Raw genomic sequence first — 18,205 nt, 5'->3', positions numbered from 1 at the left:
AGTGTGCCTGTCTATTGCAGGATGCAGAGAATACACATATTTCAGCAACTTAATTTGCAGTTAAACCTGGCATGGCTAAATCAAGGTTCAGTCTTACCAAGTTAAAAATATTGTGCATATATAAAAACAACAGTGCTATGTAGATGCGCATCGCTCTCACTTTTAAAGAAATCTGTTTTTGATGCATTCTAGAAATAAGTATGGATTTGTGCAGACTAAATATCAAGAACAAGTACCACAAGGCAGTTTTTCTCTAAATTATTTACATTTATTGCAAAATTTTACACATGCTTCTTGCAATGTGCATTATATCATAATGGCCCACATAATCTAATCTGACCATAACCAAGGCAGTGTAATGTTATTTAGATTAGCAAACAAGCAGCAAAAACTATTGCACAATAGTTCTGTCTTGCAGGAATGTAATATGGTAATAACTAAAAAGTTCAATGACCATGGGTTATTTGACAGCATGTGTGCCCGGCTATGCAAAAGGAGAAACATGCACGACTTGTGAAGCGAATGCAAAATAAATTAATGCGGCACTAAAAACGGCAATAATAATCAATAAATTTTCAATCACTAATACAATCAAACATAAAAAATATGCAGTAAGGCAAATGTGCAAGAACATTACCATATGGCATTATCATATGACTATGTGGATTTTACGACAATGTTTAAGAACTTCGCAACAACAGATCTTGGTGTTGTCTTTTCGAGCTCAAGAAATAATCTTTCGAGGACGACAAGGGTGTTGAACGCTTTACAAGCATATTGAACATTGAACAACCAGTTTGCACACATAATTGCGACAAGTCCTTCCTCTGCATTAGTCACTTGAAAACACTTTGTCTGGTCTACCATCAGCCAGAAAAACTCTGCATCTTCAAGGACGGCCCCATTATAAGATACACATGGCGTTGCTGGCATGTCGTCCTGTATAGGCAAAGTGAAAATGCATAAGACTTCACTGAGTGGCTTACTTCAAATTCTGTACAGTTTAAAAAACAGGTTTAGAGCACTTTAAAAGACACAACTTGTGTTTTAGCAATACAGATGTGATATCTATCATTAACAACAATTTCAATGTGTGCAGCATAACTATGGTTTAACTGGGAGATTAAAACAATATAATGCATCTGACAAAATGAAGGGAACAATTGTAGTGTCACGAGTTCTCTAGGCAATCACAGTGCAAAGCAATGAAAATTTATGCATCCATTCGACATACACAAACAAAAAGCTGGTATTCACTGCCCCTTAGCGTGCACAAAACTTGCCTCATTAGGGAATAGGGAAAGAAAGAAAGCCTCGTTCAAGAATTTCTTCAGACATATTTAGTTATTCTACATCAGCTAACAAAAATAACTGTGTTATACTTGAAAAATAAAAATTTCTTCTTCTTGGAAAAATAAAAACATTCCTTGACACACACAAAAAAAGAACAACAGCAGGAGAAGGTGATGTAGATTGTACCATATATTTTCATCCTTGTTTCATCTTGAAATTTATTTTTACTTGCTGTAAAAATCTAATACAATGCAGCTATAACGCTCATCACACTGTTATTCTATGTCTGTGTATTTAACCTGATACTCAGATTTTTTAAACCCGAGTATGGCGTGCATAAGGTTAAGGAGCACTCAAGAGTTTGAAAATGTCTCTTGTTTTGCAGACACAATAATGGTGGCGGAGGATAGCCTTGTGTAAATTTATTTAATGCACACTGCTTAAAAGCAAGACATGTCACAAAGCAAACAAAGCATAAAATGAGCCTGGGGCCTTGCATTCATATATTAACGGAATCAAGTCACAAAACTAATTCGTGATTACACTGATCAGATAGAGAGAGAAAGTATATGCTAGCAGGAGTTACTGCTGTTTTGCAAAGCCAGATGCGAAACAATGTTTAGAATGAAAAAAACACCATCTTGACGTAAAATGCAACCTAAAGTGAGTATTGCAAGGCATCATTTAAAGCATATGGACGCAAAATTGCAAATCAATGTCATGCACTTGAAAAAAAAATACTGGCTGACTGACCTTCACAATTCCTTCATTTACCTCGGTCATAGCTTACAGCCACAAAATTATGTTTTACACGTTATCTATCGCCATCTCTAAATTTGGTATTACAGTCAAACCCCTTTACGAGAGACACTGATATAAAAGACAAACGGGTATCCGAGACACCAGTGTGCCTACACTAAAATATGGGCTGATAAGAAAATGCGTACGAGGCACCCTGCTTATAAGAGACATCTTGTATAAAAGACAAGAATTGCCATCCGAAGCATGCCTCTTATAAAGGGGTGTAACTGTACTGGCATTGCTTTGTCATAACTTGACCATTGGCCTCTGCTAGCAATAGTGAGTTCGCTTTGATGCAGTTTGTCTAAATTTTCATTTGCTAACATGCAGTGACATTAGCTACTCAGTGTTTCATATACTCACAGTCTCTTGCACAAATAAAATTGAGCATGCTGACCGTTCCTTCACATTCTCACAGACGATTTTCAGAGCTACAAGTGCCATAATATCTGCAAAAAATAAAATTATGCAAGGCTATTTTATTTGACAGTAATAAATAATTTCAAACTGTCATAAGAGGCAATGAAGCATGCATTTCAACATCTAAAATGCTTTCTAAATAAGCCTGGGAAGGAGAAGATGCAAGCTTGTCATACAAAATTTGTAAAGAAGCGGCATAATCTCAAGAAATTGGCTAGAAGGGTAATGTGTTGACTTCAATCACAATTGTATAAAACACAAATGTGATAGCCAGCTTTCACAGAACACGTGAAAACACATTCTTCATAGGAATGAATCTGGTAATTACACTTTCTTTGAATATAGATTAATTCTAGCCGTGACTTCTACAAAGGAGGGCCATCAGCATACTGCTAAGTATTCCCTTGTGAGAAAAATATTCTTCGTGGCCCTAAGAAAGGGTGTTACATTTAGGAAAGGGCCAATGGTGCAAGTGTATTGAAATGTATCAAAAGGGTGAGTTGGGGCAGATAATGTGAGCTCATGAATTAAACAACAATAAAAACATAAAAAAGGACTTCATACAGGCATTTCTGATGTTCAGCTATCATATGTGTCTTTCATCCTTTATGCTGTTCAAAACAGTAAGTGTAAAGTTGGCAGTCTGTACAGGTTCATCCATTTATCAGATGTGTAGCACTTGAAAGAAAACATGGACAGCACACACAAATGAGCTCTGAAGTGCAAACTTAGGGCACATTGAAACAACTTTTCTTACAGGTTGTGATACATATGGCCTCCTAATATGCAGCCTCCTGTGATTTGACCTCCTGTGATAAGTTAGCCTTCTGATACATATGGACGCAATTCCACTCTGCTAGCCTTTAAGTGAGGAGCTGCATAAAATCTCTTTTCCCGAGAGCAAGGATGTGTGGCTGCCAACATTTCAAGTACCCTTCCTTGCATGTGTGTGCTGCGAACAGACTTTTCAGGGCCATTTTTCTTCAGCTTCTACAATTATTAGAAGCTGTGTCATTACAAGAAAGCAAGAAATGATACACAAATAAAGCAAACAATAAATTTGAAAGCACTGAATTTAAAAAAAAATCATAAAAGGTATACAAAAGGTAAGTAATACATAAGTACACAAACATGTTTTACTCTCTCTGCAGATTTATATTTTTAGAATGAAGATGAGCTATTTATGATAATGCAGATTGCAATTTTAAGTACCACAAAAAAAAGTAGGTCAACACAAGAACATAATGCTAAAAAAGTATGTGACCTGAGCAATGTAACTGATTGAATTCACTAGGAGTAAGCCAGAGTAACTCTGATTTAAGTGGCAAAAGCTCCTTGAACAGCTTGGGCTAGTTTCATGAAAGACAGGCAATTATTAGGATCCTTGATAGGGAAAACAATAAAATTATTTGCTGATAAATATTATAGTATACGGGAGAGTGCATGCATATTACATTGTGGAAAATTAACTATGGGGTTACCGAAAAACTGTAATCTAATGTCTTACAAACCTAGCAAGTACGCAGTTATCCTTGTCTGTTGTCTTCCCTATTTTTACACAATCATATTTCAAGTATCGAGTACAATCCAAGCTGAAATAAAATTCTCATGAACTCACGTCTTGTTCTCATCCTTTTGGGGTCCATTTGACGTGCTCTCTCCAACATTTGCCTCGTGTTTTCACTACAACGTATTTTCTTCATCACTGCCAATTGGGTTAATTTATCGATGGCTGTTGAAACCTTCCCGACTGGTTTTATGTCGGTCAGTCTTGTAAAGTCATTGCAAAACTGCATAGAATAAACAGCGAGCAACATTATAAAACAAAATGTCAGGCCTTTCATGATGAGCAGCCTCACCTACATAATTTTTCATATATTCTAAAATAGTTTCTGGCGGCACTCAAACAATCTCTCTACAAAATACAAATAATACATTGCCCACTAAATATATGTCCTCGATCATGAAATAGACAACATTCAAATAACTATACAGTATGCGCTCAAAATCAAGTCCCCATGTTTTTCTTATCTTTACTGTCAGCTTGTTTTCATTGAAGCGGCGTCATACGAAGAAAACCGAGGCCTAATGTTTCCACTTTTTTCTTGCGTTTAGAGCAAGAGTCTTGTTCTGGCAGACTTGATGCCTTCAGAAAGTATGTGAGGGATTATTGATAAACTGCAGCTATAGTACAAAAGTAATATGCCGCGGGGTGGCAGCAGGCAAAAGGTGTTCAACACTCATCGCAATAGCTTAGAGCATGCAGCACTGGCTAACACTCCCAAGTTTAAGTGCACACATCCACCCCAATTAAGTGTAGAGGAGGAAGGCTGGCACTGTAGCTCGACTGGCAGAGCATTATATGAGTTACTTGAAGGTTGCAGGCTGGGACCCCAGTGGCAACAAGTTGTATTCTTACCCAGTTAAATTTCTTCACTTTTATATAATTACAGCAATACAGTTAATAAACCACAGATGTACCCTACCTAGAAGTGAAAAAAAGCCAACGTACTCGCTGAAAGTCCATCATATAGGGGTAGTTCTTTTTCACATCACGAATCGTTTTCGTCGCAACGTCAGGAAGCCTCTTCCCAGCTGTCAAGGCCATTAACTTTTCCACGAGTTGCTCATCCGGCAATAGTTTTTTGGTTTCCAAAACAAGTCGATCTTCATGTTTGGCAATACTGTCATCATCTTCTGCTGTTAGATCTGTGATGCTCACACTCTGGAATTGGAATCAAATTGCAAGCTATTGATGAGACTATTCATGCAGCTTTTACAAATGGGTGGGATTTTCTGTGAGCGCGGTATTAAACTATCCTCACCATTTTCCCAGCTTTTTTCCTTTGAAGCTCAGTGGTGCCTCCTGTTTTCTTTTGGGCACCGAATTTCTGGCGACTTGCTAACACATCTTCATGATCATCCAGCTTCCTTCTTAGGTTTTTATACTTATTGCGGAGGGCTACTTTCCAGGAGTCCTGTCAATTCGGAAAATGAAGGTGCTCAATATATTCATGTACACAATGATACATGCATACCTGGCCTTTTCAATGAATTTCTTTTCATAATAAATACACAAACTAAAATTCAAGCACTATAAGCCCACTGATATCAGTGACTTTAAAACTGCTGGTAATGAAATGCACTTTTGATAAATATATCCAAAGCATTCACTAGTTGCAAAACATTCACAAAATGTCTAGCAGCACTGCTTATTTATTAAAAAGTATGTCTCACAGATAAATGGCTGCTGCAATACCCTGACTAAAATTTAGTAGCACGCTCACTTATCCACTCGTCTGGTGATTTATGTAGCTGCAGGACATTTGAGCCTTAGTATTGTGTATGCGGCCATATACAAGACCCCAACTTGTTGCTACTCATGACAGCGGCTGCGAATAAGAAATGTGACCACTACCAATTACACCCTACAGCATATGAAGCTTAAGACTATGACCCCACGAGTCCCAGCTAATGAAGAACCCTCTTTTTCTCTTTTGTTTTCGATTTTACATATGAATCTGTGCACAATAGTCTTTGTAATTGTAAGCATCATACAGTGTCACTTCAATGCAAAATTAGATTTTCAAAATTGAACATATGTTTTATTAAAGTGAATGTTGTTATATCAATGCATTGTGAAACACTGAAAAAAATGTACCCAAAACTGCTTTTAAATGTGATTAAGGAGCTTTAAGGAACATTAGGGAGCAATGTGATTAAGCGTAAGTATCACATATCTTACAGCATAACAGTACTTACGTGCCCACTTCCAATTACATCTTTCAGCTGTGGATACTTGTCAAGGAGCAGGGTTGTCACCTTACTGTAGAAACAACGCGTTGGATACCTGCAAGACAGTTGAGCATCGCAGCTTAAGCTGTCACAACTTGAAGTTTAACAGGGCAGGACACTATATTTAAATGTGCACCTCTGTGTACTCACAGTGTGTACTTGGCCATTTCATTGTGCAGGATGTCAATGATTTGCCTGAATGTAGAAGGTGTTAGCAGCGGAGAGCTTATCACTTTTTCATGGAGGGCACCAAGGCTGGGTAGTTTAAAATTTATGCCATCATTATCCCCTGAGCCGAGTGGGCTGTAAAAAAGGTATCATGATGCATACAAAATAACACTTCGGGTAATCTTTCTGCTCATGCACACGTTAAAAATAAAGCCAGAAATTAGCAGATTTTTGGGCTGAATAAAACAAACAACAAGAAACCTGCAGTAAAAGCAACACAAACACACTCAGGCCAAAAGTGCTAGACAGCAGTTTATATATCAGCAGTTTAAAAGTTTATGAGTCATTCACAATAAAACATCTAGCTTGTCTGCTTGATTTATAGTGTTCTCAAGGCTATAGAAGCTGAAAAAGTGAGTTTGCAATAGATATTAACAGTCAAGTTGAATGTCATGGCTGGATTGTTATTGCAATGCTTTAAGTGTGCCTCACATCTATAAAAACAGCTCAAGTAGTTTTGATCAAGGTGGAAGATAAGAAGAACACGACTAGAACATGCATTTCTTACTGCATATTCATTGCACTTCTGCAATTCCTGAACGCACATGTGTAAGTGTAGCTCTAAAATCGCCATGGCTTTGAGAAGACTGCAAGTCATTAACCAATCAGTGTTCTTATCTTCTAATAATGCTTTTGATTAGAAAGTTATACAATTAAAAAATTACATTATTTGAAATATTTCAACAGAATATGACTTTGTAATAATACATGCCAAATGAACACAAATATTTATATAGCCACGAGTAATGTTGCAAAGTTTACGTAATAAGTTTTTCAAGTTTATTTAAAGGATTAAGCTATGATGACAAGATCAACACATAAGCACTAGTGTGACTGGTGAACAGCTGTTGTTACTGTCTAGAGAAATGGTGACGTACATTCGTGTCACAGCTCTCTAATTATACCAAACAGCTATCATTCCTTCACAAACATGTTAAATAACTGCAAATGAGGTACCCTCAAACAACACTGCATAATTCTTATGTAATGCTTATTGGTGATAATTTTCATTTCAAGTTGATCTTTTCTTAGTTTGTTGATGTATCATTCCGAATTGAATATATTCAATTCAACCTGGTTTTTATTACTCGGAACTGCTTCAATATGGTGAACTAATATTTGCACATCTCTACCCATAACTCATAGCTGTTCATACTGCAATTACAAATGATCCTAAAAAAGCCCTTACCGCTCGACAGGCTCAATGACCATGCTTGGTGTGTCTTGCTCACCAGTTTCAACAACAGCTTGTAATGTGCCCTGAAAGCAAGGGAACGAACAATAATGCAACTTTTACATGATACAAATAAGGGGAGGACAACCAGCACATTAACCATTTCACTACTGTCGATGAGCATGTATCTGTCATGAGACTTGGTAACGAAATGAGCCATGATGACTGCACTTTTTATCAGCAGACGTTAGTCTGCAATTGAACTTATTATAATAAGGCTATATTCATGATACTTTTGTTCCCTGATGCCAGATGGCTACAACTGTTTATGTTGGGCTGTTTAGGTCTCGTTTTTCATTTTTGAGAAATCCCATATATTGGTTTCATTGAAGTCACTTTTAAGGTATTACTTTCATGCCAATAGTGAAGTAAACGAACCCCACTGAGTTGAAACAGTGGCACCATTTCAATAAAAAACAAATTATTAATATTTTCACAAACTCAGCAAAGAGGATATTTTTTGTTTTCTTCTTTTCATATGTTTGCAGAAGGGGCAAATAAATTTCTTATATCTGCAATCCATGGCCTCTCACAAGACTGAAGGCATTTGCTTGAGAACCATTTTTCAACCAGGAGGTCAAAAAATCGTAATCACTAATGCGTTAGTATACGCATTTCTGCAAACTGGCCTGGTTCTTGCAAAATACCTTCTGCCACCTTGCGGATCTCCAAAGAACTCATTTACAATACCTCATTGACATTTCAGAAAGCTAACAAGACCTGCATACAAGTAAAGATCCATACTATGGGCTATAAACAACATTTTTATGTCTCATTAGGCACCCTAATAAACTCCGCTGCACTCCATTGGCAGTGTTGTTCAATGGTACTTCGCTAGCTGTTGGTGAGTAGTGAGTAATAACATAGCAAGGGCAACTTAATAAGCTGTATTTCGTAAAGTTGCAGTGTTACGATAATTGAGAGCTCCATCTTTTATTACTTTGGTCAGTAAATGTACTAGATATTGCTTATAGCATGGAGATATTTAAATACACGCCAGTCTTTCACAACACATTCTAGAAACTGTAAACCTATTGCTATAGCTCACACTGCCATCATTTATTATATTACTGTAAGCCCTCGCGGGCAGTTTCAGGGGTGGGAATGCACAATATACAATATTGAGATACAATGCATAGCATAGAGGGCAGCGGCAAGTTGGTATTCATACATTGCAATGACGAGGTGGTAGGTATTTTACAATAATAACGGCAGAGCTGGTTTAAGCTTTTCATTGCACCTGGTAGTGCAAGCAAAAATCGGCATTTCCATGAACTGGTACACGCTCTCTCGTACTATTTATGCACTGTGCACAAGAAAACTGCAATGAAACTTTTCCCCTGTCTAAGAATAAACCTCTGGCACAGACACTTTGCCATTTCTTTTTGCAGAGAAGTGAAATGTTTTTTTTAGCCTTTTTATATTTTCAGAACGGAAAATATCAGGACCACCCATCTTAGACAAATGATAAGCTGTCTACTTGGGTATTTTAAGATGTTTGCAGACTTTTTACGACCAGATCCTGCTTTGGCGCACCATTCCATTTAAGTTTCACCATTTCCGCTCCACGGGTCATTTCGGTATTATGCTGTGCTTCGTGCCGGCCAGGTGCGATTACTTATGATTTCCCACTAGAACTTTGATATATACGGCACTAAAGCCCAAAATTAAAATGCTAATTGAACAGTTTTAAATTTGTCACGTGGTCGTCATTTTAGCTGCAGAAAGTTATTTTCGCTTCGCCATCGAGTTTGTGCGAAAACGACAGGAACCAGCGTATCATAGACTTTTTATTTTAAAAAAAACTGCAATGGTTAAAAAAAGGCACCCTCCTAAAATTGCGTGAGTGCACGCAAGTTTGTGTCGCACGCAAAAAAAAACATAACCAGGGCCTTGCATGCCAGCGTGCGAAAAGCGCAGATAATAAAACAATTTCTTCAATACAATTTTTTTAATTTAAATAATACTTCAAATAAAATACTTCAAAATTTATTAATTCATTCCCTGCTATTCCACAACACCGATTTCACCCGCACCTTCCGCGAAGAAACACTGCGCTTGACTCAAGTCCCCCTGCTTTGCTGCTCACAATCACACTTCCTCTTTCACCCACAGCATACGTGTCCCTAGCCGTAAGTAATATTCCAACAAAATGTACTCAAATCAACATAAGCCGGTAAAACTTAAAAAGCAGCTAGATCGTAACATCCGCAAAGGATTTGTACCATATTCGATAACTAATCTAGAGAAGAGCATCAGGCGTTAGGACTTAACATCGGACTTCTAGAATGACATCAGCTGATAACAAACTCAGACATTTCGTGCCGTTTTGCTCTCGCTGCCAAAAATCACTCGCGCCAACAGTTGCAACTGATCATCAAAACTAAATAACTGATAATTTAAATATTTATAAAAGAGCATTTAATCTTAATAATATTAAACAATCAGAACGTAAAACTCAGAAAATTTACCTGTGACGATGAACATGACGGCGCTTCATTCCCGCTACTTTCTTGCTGTGCCATAAGAACGATTTTCGACATATCGGGTATGCTGTCTTCAGTAGCGAGGTCGACAAGTTCATTGAACAGAGGATCCATTACCTGCAAACCAACCCCGTATATTGTCAATGAACTGAAAAAGATGTATGAGGGTTTGTTCGCTACTGTATGTTCCTAGATCGCGAAGACACGGCTCAGCTGCCAGCACGCATGGCCTGTTGGAGACACGGCCTCCGGAATGCCTTGCACACACACACACACACACACACACACACACACACACACACACACACACACACACACACACACACACACACACACACGCGCGCGCGCGCGCGCGCATGCATGCACGCACGCACGCGCACACAAACACGCACGCAGGTACGCATAGGCATCTTTACTCGAAATAAATTTTCGACTAATCCCCTCACTATGCAATTCTCCTCACGTACACTTGAGACAACTCCACAACTCGCATCATACACGCTATATATGTTAATTCAACAATACAAAACACTCGAGAGCGCTCCAACTTACAATACACTCTAGATCGACGATAACACAGGTTTGTGTACGATAAGAACAAAAGTGACATTCTTGAAAATATTAAAGCAAGCGCCTCACTACGTTCTCATGCTTTATTTGTGCATTCTATGAAAAGTGGTGTGCGCTGCCAACCGTTCAAAATCAACGAACTTTGTTGAAGCGAGTGTAGTTCAGCCGCATGCTCAGCGAACTAAGTTCAAAAGTGCACGGCGAACTCGTTCGGCCACATCGCAGCCGATGTTATCTCGAGTATCAACACGTTTTTTTTTTGTTGTGGTGTGTGGGAGGGGTGAGTTAAATTACATCAAGGAGAGGTTAATGCGGTCAGAACGTGAACACAAGGCTTGCGACCATTGACAAGCCTTCAGTGAGGCCTAGCTACGATGTCGATACGCGAAACATGTAGTTGCCTTTCGACATACTGTCAATTCGGGCACGCGTACACATGTATGAGGCAGACAATAAAAACGCATGAGTTGTAAAATAATACAAAAACTTGCACGCTTAGTTTTCCTCTTAGCAACACTGTTTCGGCAAACCGGACCCCACTAACAATAGTACAGAAGCGCACATCCCCAGCCTTTAAATACGAAACTACGCAAACTCGCAGCAAAAAAAAAAAAAAAAAAAACGGGCCTCAGCTTTCAACGACGATTAAAAGCACTTATCGCTCTCAACAAATACACAGTTGAACAAATAAGCAGTCACTTACCTGAAATTTGCTGCAAGACAGTTGAACTTGCGACCCAAGGACAGGACATGTGGCAATCGCATGTTTGAGGGCGACCACGGAACCTTCTTCCAAGTGGTACGTCCGCTTTATCTGAATGTGCGGTACAGTCAGCAGACAACGGATCGGCGGCATCTCGGATGACGCAGCGCACAAAATTGACGTTCCAAAGTCCTCAGCGCGAGTGAAGAAAATGCACGCCAAATACTATTCAAACGCTTCAGCACTCTGCGAACGGCGCAGATAGTCACGTTTTCAACGGCGCAGTTATCAAAATGGCGCGCACTCACGAGTACTGACGGAGGAGTGAAAGCTTGCGGGTGTGGAAAGAGATGCCGAGAAAGTGCGGAAGCATCACACCTTCTATATGCAATGGTATCTCCCTCCGCGCTTGCTTCTCTACGTTGAATTTGAGGGGGCGGAGAGGGACAGGGGGTAAACCATGCTTACATGGACACGACCTCTCTGACGCGTTTGCTGCTGGAGTCGTCACTTGCAAGCGAACGTAACCTTCCAAAGACGCTGCCACTCTTTCTCTCTCGTCTCCTTACATCTTTCATCCCCTCTTCCCGAAGGCGCTGTGCCCTGCCACGGCCGCCGGAGAAAGAAGTAAAAAAGAAGGGCCAGCAGCCGTCGTCGTGCTAACAGCGCTCCCGAAAGGAAGTGGTAATGGCGGCGTCTCCTTCTTGATCAAGCACATCCTATATTCGAGTAACGCGTGAGAACGGCGTGCGCTCGTCGTGGCTGTTGAATTTGAGCCTTTTGAACTTTCCGGAATGTCGTTTGAGTGTCGTTTGTAGAAAAATTATTTCAAAAGTACCTCTCCTTCTTTCGATACCAAATTTGTTCCACATGTAAATATAAAAATATTTACACACATGTTGAACCTTTGCGAGTGTGTGTTCATTTTTTGTGCATTTTCTTGATTGTTCTTGTACAGTTTTCTGCGAAGCAAAAAGTGTATATCATGATCTTTTCATATGAAAATAAAGATATTACAAAAAATAACGTTGTGACAATGGCTTTATAAAGGATTTCCTTGTTTGTGTGGTGTCGATGACACCATAATCTTAAAAAATGCAGTACAACATACACTTTGCTCCACTCAAGTCTTTTTAATATGTAAGCATGGATGCATTTAATACTCGTGCCACACGGGCAGAAAAAATGGCATTTATCTTCTATAATGCTTTCAGATTGAAGGCCATTCGCGTGGTGCCACATCACGGATGAACGAAATCGCAATCGCCCAAATGCCGTTCGTCCTCTAATGTCATCGCCAGGACTCATTTGATTGAGAAATATAAAACGACATTTGATTCGACTAGAATGAAACTTTTCGCGTATCTTATTTACACCAATCACTCAAACAACTGCTTAAAACTTCTCTTCAGCTGGTATATATGCAATGTAAAATAAATGCGCCAGGCGCCATTTCCTTTTTATGCTGTGGATCTGACTAGCTTTGGCTTAAATTGCCATGGTTGGTTGCAACGTCGTGAAAGAAACTAATGAACGAAAGCTAACGGCAGTGTAATATGCTTATTTATTCTTTCAATTATCATTGGATGTGTATGAAGCTTGTAAACGCTTGTTTATTTTTTATTGCTATATATAGTCACCCAATGTTCACTAGGAAGGTGGTGCGATCGAAATCATCAAATCAAATGTCATTCGCTTTGGACATAACAGCAACGCCGAGAAAAAATGTCATTCGGGAACTGAGTGCACGTGTCTTCGCTATATATACCGAATGTCATTTTCTGTGCCCGTGTGGCACGGGTACACCCTTAAGTCCTTCCCTTAACACCCTTCATCTAGTTCAACAACACCCTTTTTGCCTGTACACCCTTCTTGTAGGGTGTTCCGAAAGAAAAAAGGGTGTGAAATTTTGAAAAAAGGGTGTAAATTGCGATAACACCCTTTTTACACCTATAAGGGTGTAAAAAATTTTACTGTGTAGAGCTTGTTCCGCAGAAACACCCGCTTTGGTGTCACCGTCGTTGGTTGGGAGCGAAAAAACAATATCTTATGCTGGACCGAAAAATCGATAAAGACGCAAATAAACTAATAATTTTTGGGTTCGAATAAGCATAGAACCCAGGTAGCTTGCGTGACAAGCGGCTGTTCTGCCTTGCAGCCACGCATCTGCCATGAATACAGCGAAAACGACTCCCTCTGCTTGACAAATCAGGGTAAGTAACTTTCATGCTTTACAAACACACGCGTCCTGTACACATGCTTCCAAATACAGCATGAAATATTGCAGTAATATTGCGTGGTACAAGCGTACCTTGCCATTGGGCGTCAGAACATATGATTATCATAATGATTTCATGGTTGAAAGCCGGTCACTCACTACACAAGGCACACACGTTACTGCGCCTATCCTCTTGAGGTCACGTAGTGGGCGCAAAGATAATTCGAAAAGATTTCATGCACTAAGTGTTTAAAGTACGCATTAGGGATATAATAACGCTATGGTTTTGTACTCTTAAAGGCAAAGCTTAAAGATTCCTCCTTTTTTTTACCTTACTGATATTTCACTCATGTGGTACGAGGACCATGACATATTGATGATGTGTAAACGCTTTGTTGCTGAGGTATCGAAGTGTTTCAGTGACACGGCCGTGAAAAACAAGCTTTCGGAGCATACTCCCGCACAAAGGGCTGTTACCCGGCTAGACCTGTGAAATTCACACAGAAACATTTTCAGGATTGTAGGAAACCGGACGCTAGCATGTCCGAAGACCGTGTAGGACATTTATTGAAAGGCATTGCATAGAATATTTAGAGCCTTCTAATAAGCAAAGAAAGTCTGACTTCCGTGTCGAATGTCGTTCGCCACTGCTGGACATTTGACACATTGAGGCATTGCAGAATAATGCCGAAGCTTGGTTGTCTGGTCAATGCCACCACGGTGGTCACTGTAAAAACTACACCGACTGTTAACCTTGCTGCAACAATCTGTCAGACCATTTGGGAAGAGCTAGACAGATATGGAATCATGACGTATGAAGTGGCCTGCACCTCACGATGCTGTTTTCCGCAAGATGTGGCTACCCTATGGATGGCTTGAGGATTTCGAGAATTCATCCGTCAACGCAGTGGAGGTTGCGAAATTCCGGCACGTTCTTTGCCCAAGCCAGACTTACTACCAGAAGCAACGGTACCCGACCAGAAACAATGGTGCCTTCTGTACCGACCGTTCATACCACCAATCAGCTAACTTTTATCTGCAGTATCACACTTGCACAAATTATTTTGCCAACGTGCCAGAATACGTTGAAGGGCAGTGACGACTTCGCCCAGTTCCCGTATGCTACAACTGCGGCGTGACCGGTCACATATCAAGGCAGTGTGATCACTACGGAATACCAGGCTATGAACGGCCGCCACACTGAAGAACATCTTTTGAAGAACATGAGACCACCTAACCACGACCCAACAGCAGCATCTGGCAGGGACATTTCCACAACACTTCTTCGGCCTCCGACCGAATTGTGACACGACCTCCAGCACCTCGACTGCGCCAGTCTCCGTCGCCACTCGCCGGTATGACATCAGGAAAAATAGGCAGCGCTGCACTGGGCGCCAGGTCGCTGGTGACTTGCTGCAAGAACAGATACCTGCACTGGTCTCTATGTTTAAGAACATAGTGCAAGTTTTTGTTCGTCTTGGTGGACACTGAAGCCACTGTGTCGATCGTGAGCACTGCTTTGAAAGATCGTTTGGTACGCAATGTGATGTTTTTGAGGGAGAAAGCGACAACATTCTGAGGCGTGCGTGGGAACTATCTGTGTCCGATCAGTGTTCGTACCGCGGCCGTGTCACTGAGTCATCAAGCGTTTGCGACAGAATTCAGCCTGGGTTATTCAACGGAGCATGCATGAGATAATTCAGGGCAATAAAAAGGAAGCAAGCAAAAGCTTTATTCGCGAAGGTTTGGGACAGGGGTCATGAGCTTGATGGGTGCCCCCAATTGCAGGGCTCCACTGGCTGCTTCCGCCTGCCTGACGTAACCCAGAAGTGCAAGCTGCACCTCTGGGTGAGAGCTGGCGAGCTGTGCCTCACATTGCTCGAAAGTAATAGAGAGCTTCTACTGACCTAAAATGTATCTAACTTTGGTTGTCCGTTTAAGCATCCTCATGAAATGTGCATATACAGAGCGATGCCGAGCCGCCACCATGCGGACAGGCGTGCACATACAGCGTTAGAAAAATTTTGTGTAATCTTTGAAGGTAAGGAAAGACTCCCGTTAAATGCTGTGGAGGACAATCGCGTCCTCCCCGTCTAATGATTTGTGGGGCGCGCTGTATTTTTGTCGTGTGCCTTACTTGTTAGTAAAGATTCCGCGAGAAGACATTATAGATGAGTCGTTATCTTTCTCGTTCACTTACCCCTGAAGCGTTTCAAAGGATGGAAAGTGCTGTCGAGGCTCTGCTAGGTTCGTGAACCCTCGAGCAAAAGCATCGGCCCTTTCATTTTCCTCCAGGACTGCGGGTCCTGGACACCAGAGCAGCCTGTATTTGTTCGTCAATCTCCCGCCTAAGAATTTGCTTATTTATATCAGAAGGCAGCCTCTTAAAAAATTGCACACTTCCTGTGAGTCGGAGATTATATTGATTTCCTGCGATTTTGTGGAGCCACTGTTGATTCTATAAATGGCGAGGTGTTCATTAGTGCTAGTGTTCCTCATGGAGTTATGGAGAATTCGGGCGGAGAGCACGATGCACTCCGAGTCCATGAAGATACCGTTGTTCCCGCATTCCGTCCTGTATACGTTCACGTAGTTTGTTCGCATATTAAGGACAATGATACTAGGTTTGACACGTTTATGAAGCCTTTCGGTTTCAGTTGCATAAAGAACACTGCATAGTCTCGGTAAGCGAAATGGTGCACAGACCTTTCGACCAAAAGCCGTTCAAATGAACTGGCGCTACTATCAAGAAGACTTAAGCTCGCCTCATTCAAAGAATACTCGCCGACACCAGTAGCTATCCTCAGGGACGCTCGACGTTTTAACCAAGTGACCGCTTGCACAGGCGATTCGAAAATTTTACCTAAAGGTCGACAACTCAGGGACTCCCGACAAGCGCCGGAAACTTGTAAACGTTCTATTAAAGTGCTCAGGCGCTTCACGAGCCAAATCAGGCATTTTAAAAGCTAAAACTATGAACTGGTTGCAAGGGATGCCGAGAAGAACACTCCAAAATTTTCGACCGTCTGGTGTTCTGTTTAACGTGAATTGACATCACACAGTACACGGGTTTCTAGCATTTCACCTCTATAAGAATACGACTGCCGTGTGTGGGATCGAACCCGAGATGGTCGGGTGAGAAGCCAAGCACTGCTACTCTAGTGCCACCGGTACGGGCAACTATCTCCTGTTTCTATTTGGGAAGGAATGATAGACTTCTAGACTTCTCCAAGCGTTTTGATAAAACTGCTAAAGTAACGCAAGTACAATGAATCTTAGAGAAAACTTGAAAAGTGCAACTCACCCAAACCACGGTATTGGTACAAACACCCTACTTCAATAAACACTTAACTTGCACACACACACACACACACACGCATATATATATATATATATATATATATATATATATATATATATATATGCAAGTTTGGCAGTTTGGCTGTCATAACTCGACCCAAGGCTTCGCTCCATTCGTTAGATATCACATTGCAATCGTGCTTTAACAGATTTATGACGATATTAAGCAGTAATATTGGCAATCCTGGCATAGTAATCAATTTAATTTAGCACCGTTTGTCATTCGTGGGCCGTCATGCACTTGTTTCTCGTATAATACGTTCTCTTTTTTTTGTAAGGCGTCTCAAACAGTCTTTATGACGTATAATATGTGAAACCGATAATGCTCTTGAACAAGTCAGCAAAGTCTCATTCATTGCTTTTGTTGTGTTACAATGGTTTGCACATGAACTTATGCTCATGTGCACGAACTCTAGACAATAGACAATAAGAACCAACGATTCCAAGGAAGAAAGGAGGACGCAGTTTTGTTTTCGCTTTACGCAGTAGAGATTTTCACGGTGGCATCTGTTATAGGCATATGCAGGGCCCTTCCTTCAGTGCTTCTTTCTTTCTACTCGTCATCACCTAAGGTTGCATTTTTTCTGTTTTTTTTTGTGTGTGCTTGTGTTATTGTTTTACTTTAATTATTTCAATTATTTTTCATGGTTCATGTTGAAGAGCTCATGTAGCCTTTTTTATTTTCTATTTTTTTCTTTCATTTTGAACGCAGTCGTTTCGGTGCTCTTCGTTTTGGATGACCCACACATCTTTTTTCAGTTTTTTTTTCTAGCTGTGTTGCTCTCGACAATGTCACTGGGACTTCTGCCACCACCACCTGCCGCTGTTGCTGCCATGAAGTGCCCTGAAAGAGTTGGTGTAGGAGGGATCGCGACTCTACGAACGGCGGTTGGAGTTCAGCTGAGTATTTCAATGATTCCACGTGGTAATTTGCATATAATATGATGAACCTCTCACACGGAACAACATCTGCTGTTAAGAACCAATCTTTCACAGCGTAATGACACGCTGGTGTGCTCACTGTGGGTTGCAGTAGCTTACACCATCTCACGCAGCTGTCGCATACAAATTCAATACGCGCAAAGTGTAGATGTGAC

The 18,205-nt window shown here is 40.6% G+C and overlaps 1 protein-coding gene across 3 annotated transcripts; it reads right to left on the bottom strand.

Moving 5' to 3' along the window:
- Positions 1 to 246: 246 nt before the first annotated feature.
- On the bottom strand, positions 247 to 12,711 carry LOC119188019 (uncharacterized). 3 transcript variants are annotated; one of them, XM_075878235.1, is made up of 10 exons: positions 11,531 to 12,711; positions 10,243 to 10,374; positions 7,727 to 7,797; positions 6,460 to 6,612; positions 6,277 to 6,364; positions 5,340 to 5,492; positions 5,027 to 5,239; positions 4,133 to 4,304; positions 2,458 to 2,543; positions 247 to 939 (listed from the first exon to the last, which is right to left on the bottom strand). In XM_075878235.1, exons 1-10 carry the CDS (start codon positions 11,681 to 11,683, stop codon positions 658 to 660), a joined length of 1,503 nt encoding a protein of 500 aa, XP_075734350.1. In that variant the 5' UTR covers positions 11,684 to 12,711; the 3' UTR covers positions 247 to 657. The 3 variants fall into 3 exon arrangements, 2 of the variants coding, with proteins under 2 accessions (XP_075734350.1, XP_075734351.1); XR_012887110.1 differs by lacking the exon at positions 4,133 to 4,304 and having other exon boundaries at positions 803 to 939; positions 11,531 to 12,710; XM_075878236.1 differs by lacking the exons at positions 247 to 939; positions 4,133 to 4,304 and having other exon boundaries at positions 1,884 to 2,543; positions 11,531 to 12,710.
- Between the last annotated feature and the right edge of the window lie 5,494 nt (positions 12,712 to 18,205).

Source organism: Rhipicephalus microplus, chromosome X, assembly GCF_043290135.1.
Source record: "Rhipicephalus microplus isolate Deutch F79 chromosome X, USDA_Rmic, whole genome shotgun sequence".
NCBI lineage: Eukaryota > Metazoa > Arthropoda > Arachnida > Ixodida > Ixodidae > Rhipicephalus > Rhipicephalus microplus.
The sequence above is the reverse complement of the archived record's forward strand: the minus strand, read 5'-3'. Positions and strand labels throughout refer to the sequence as shown.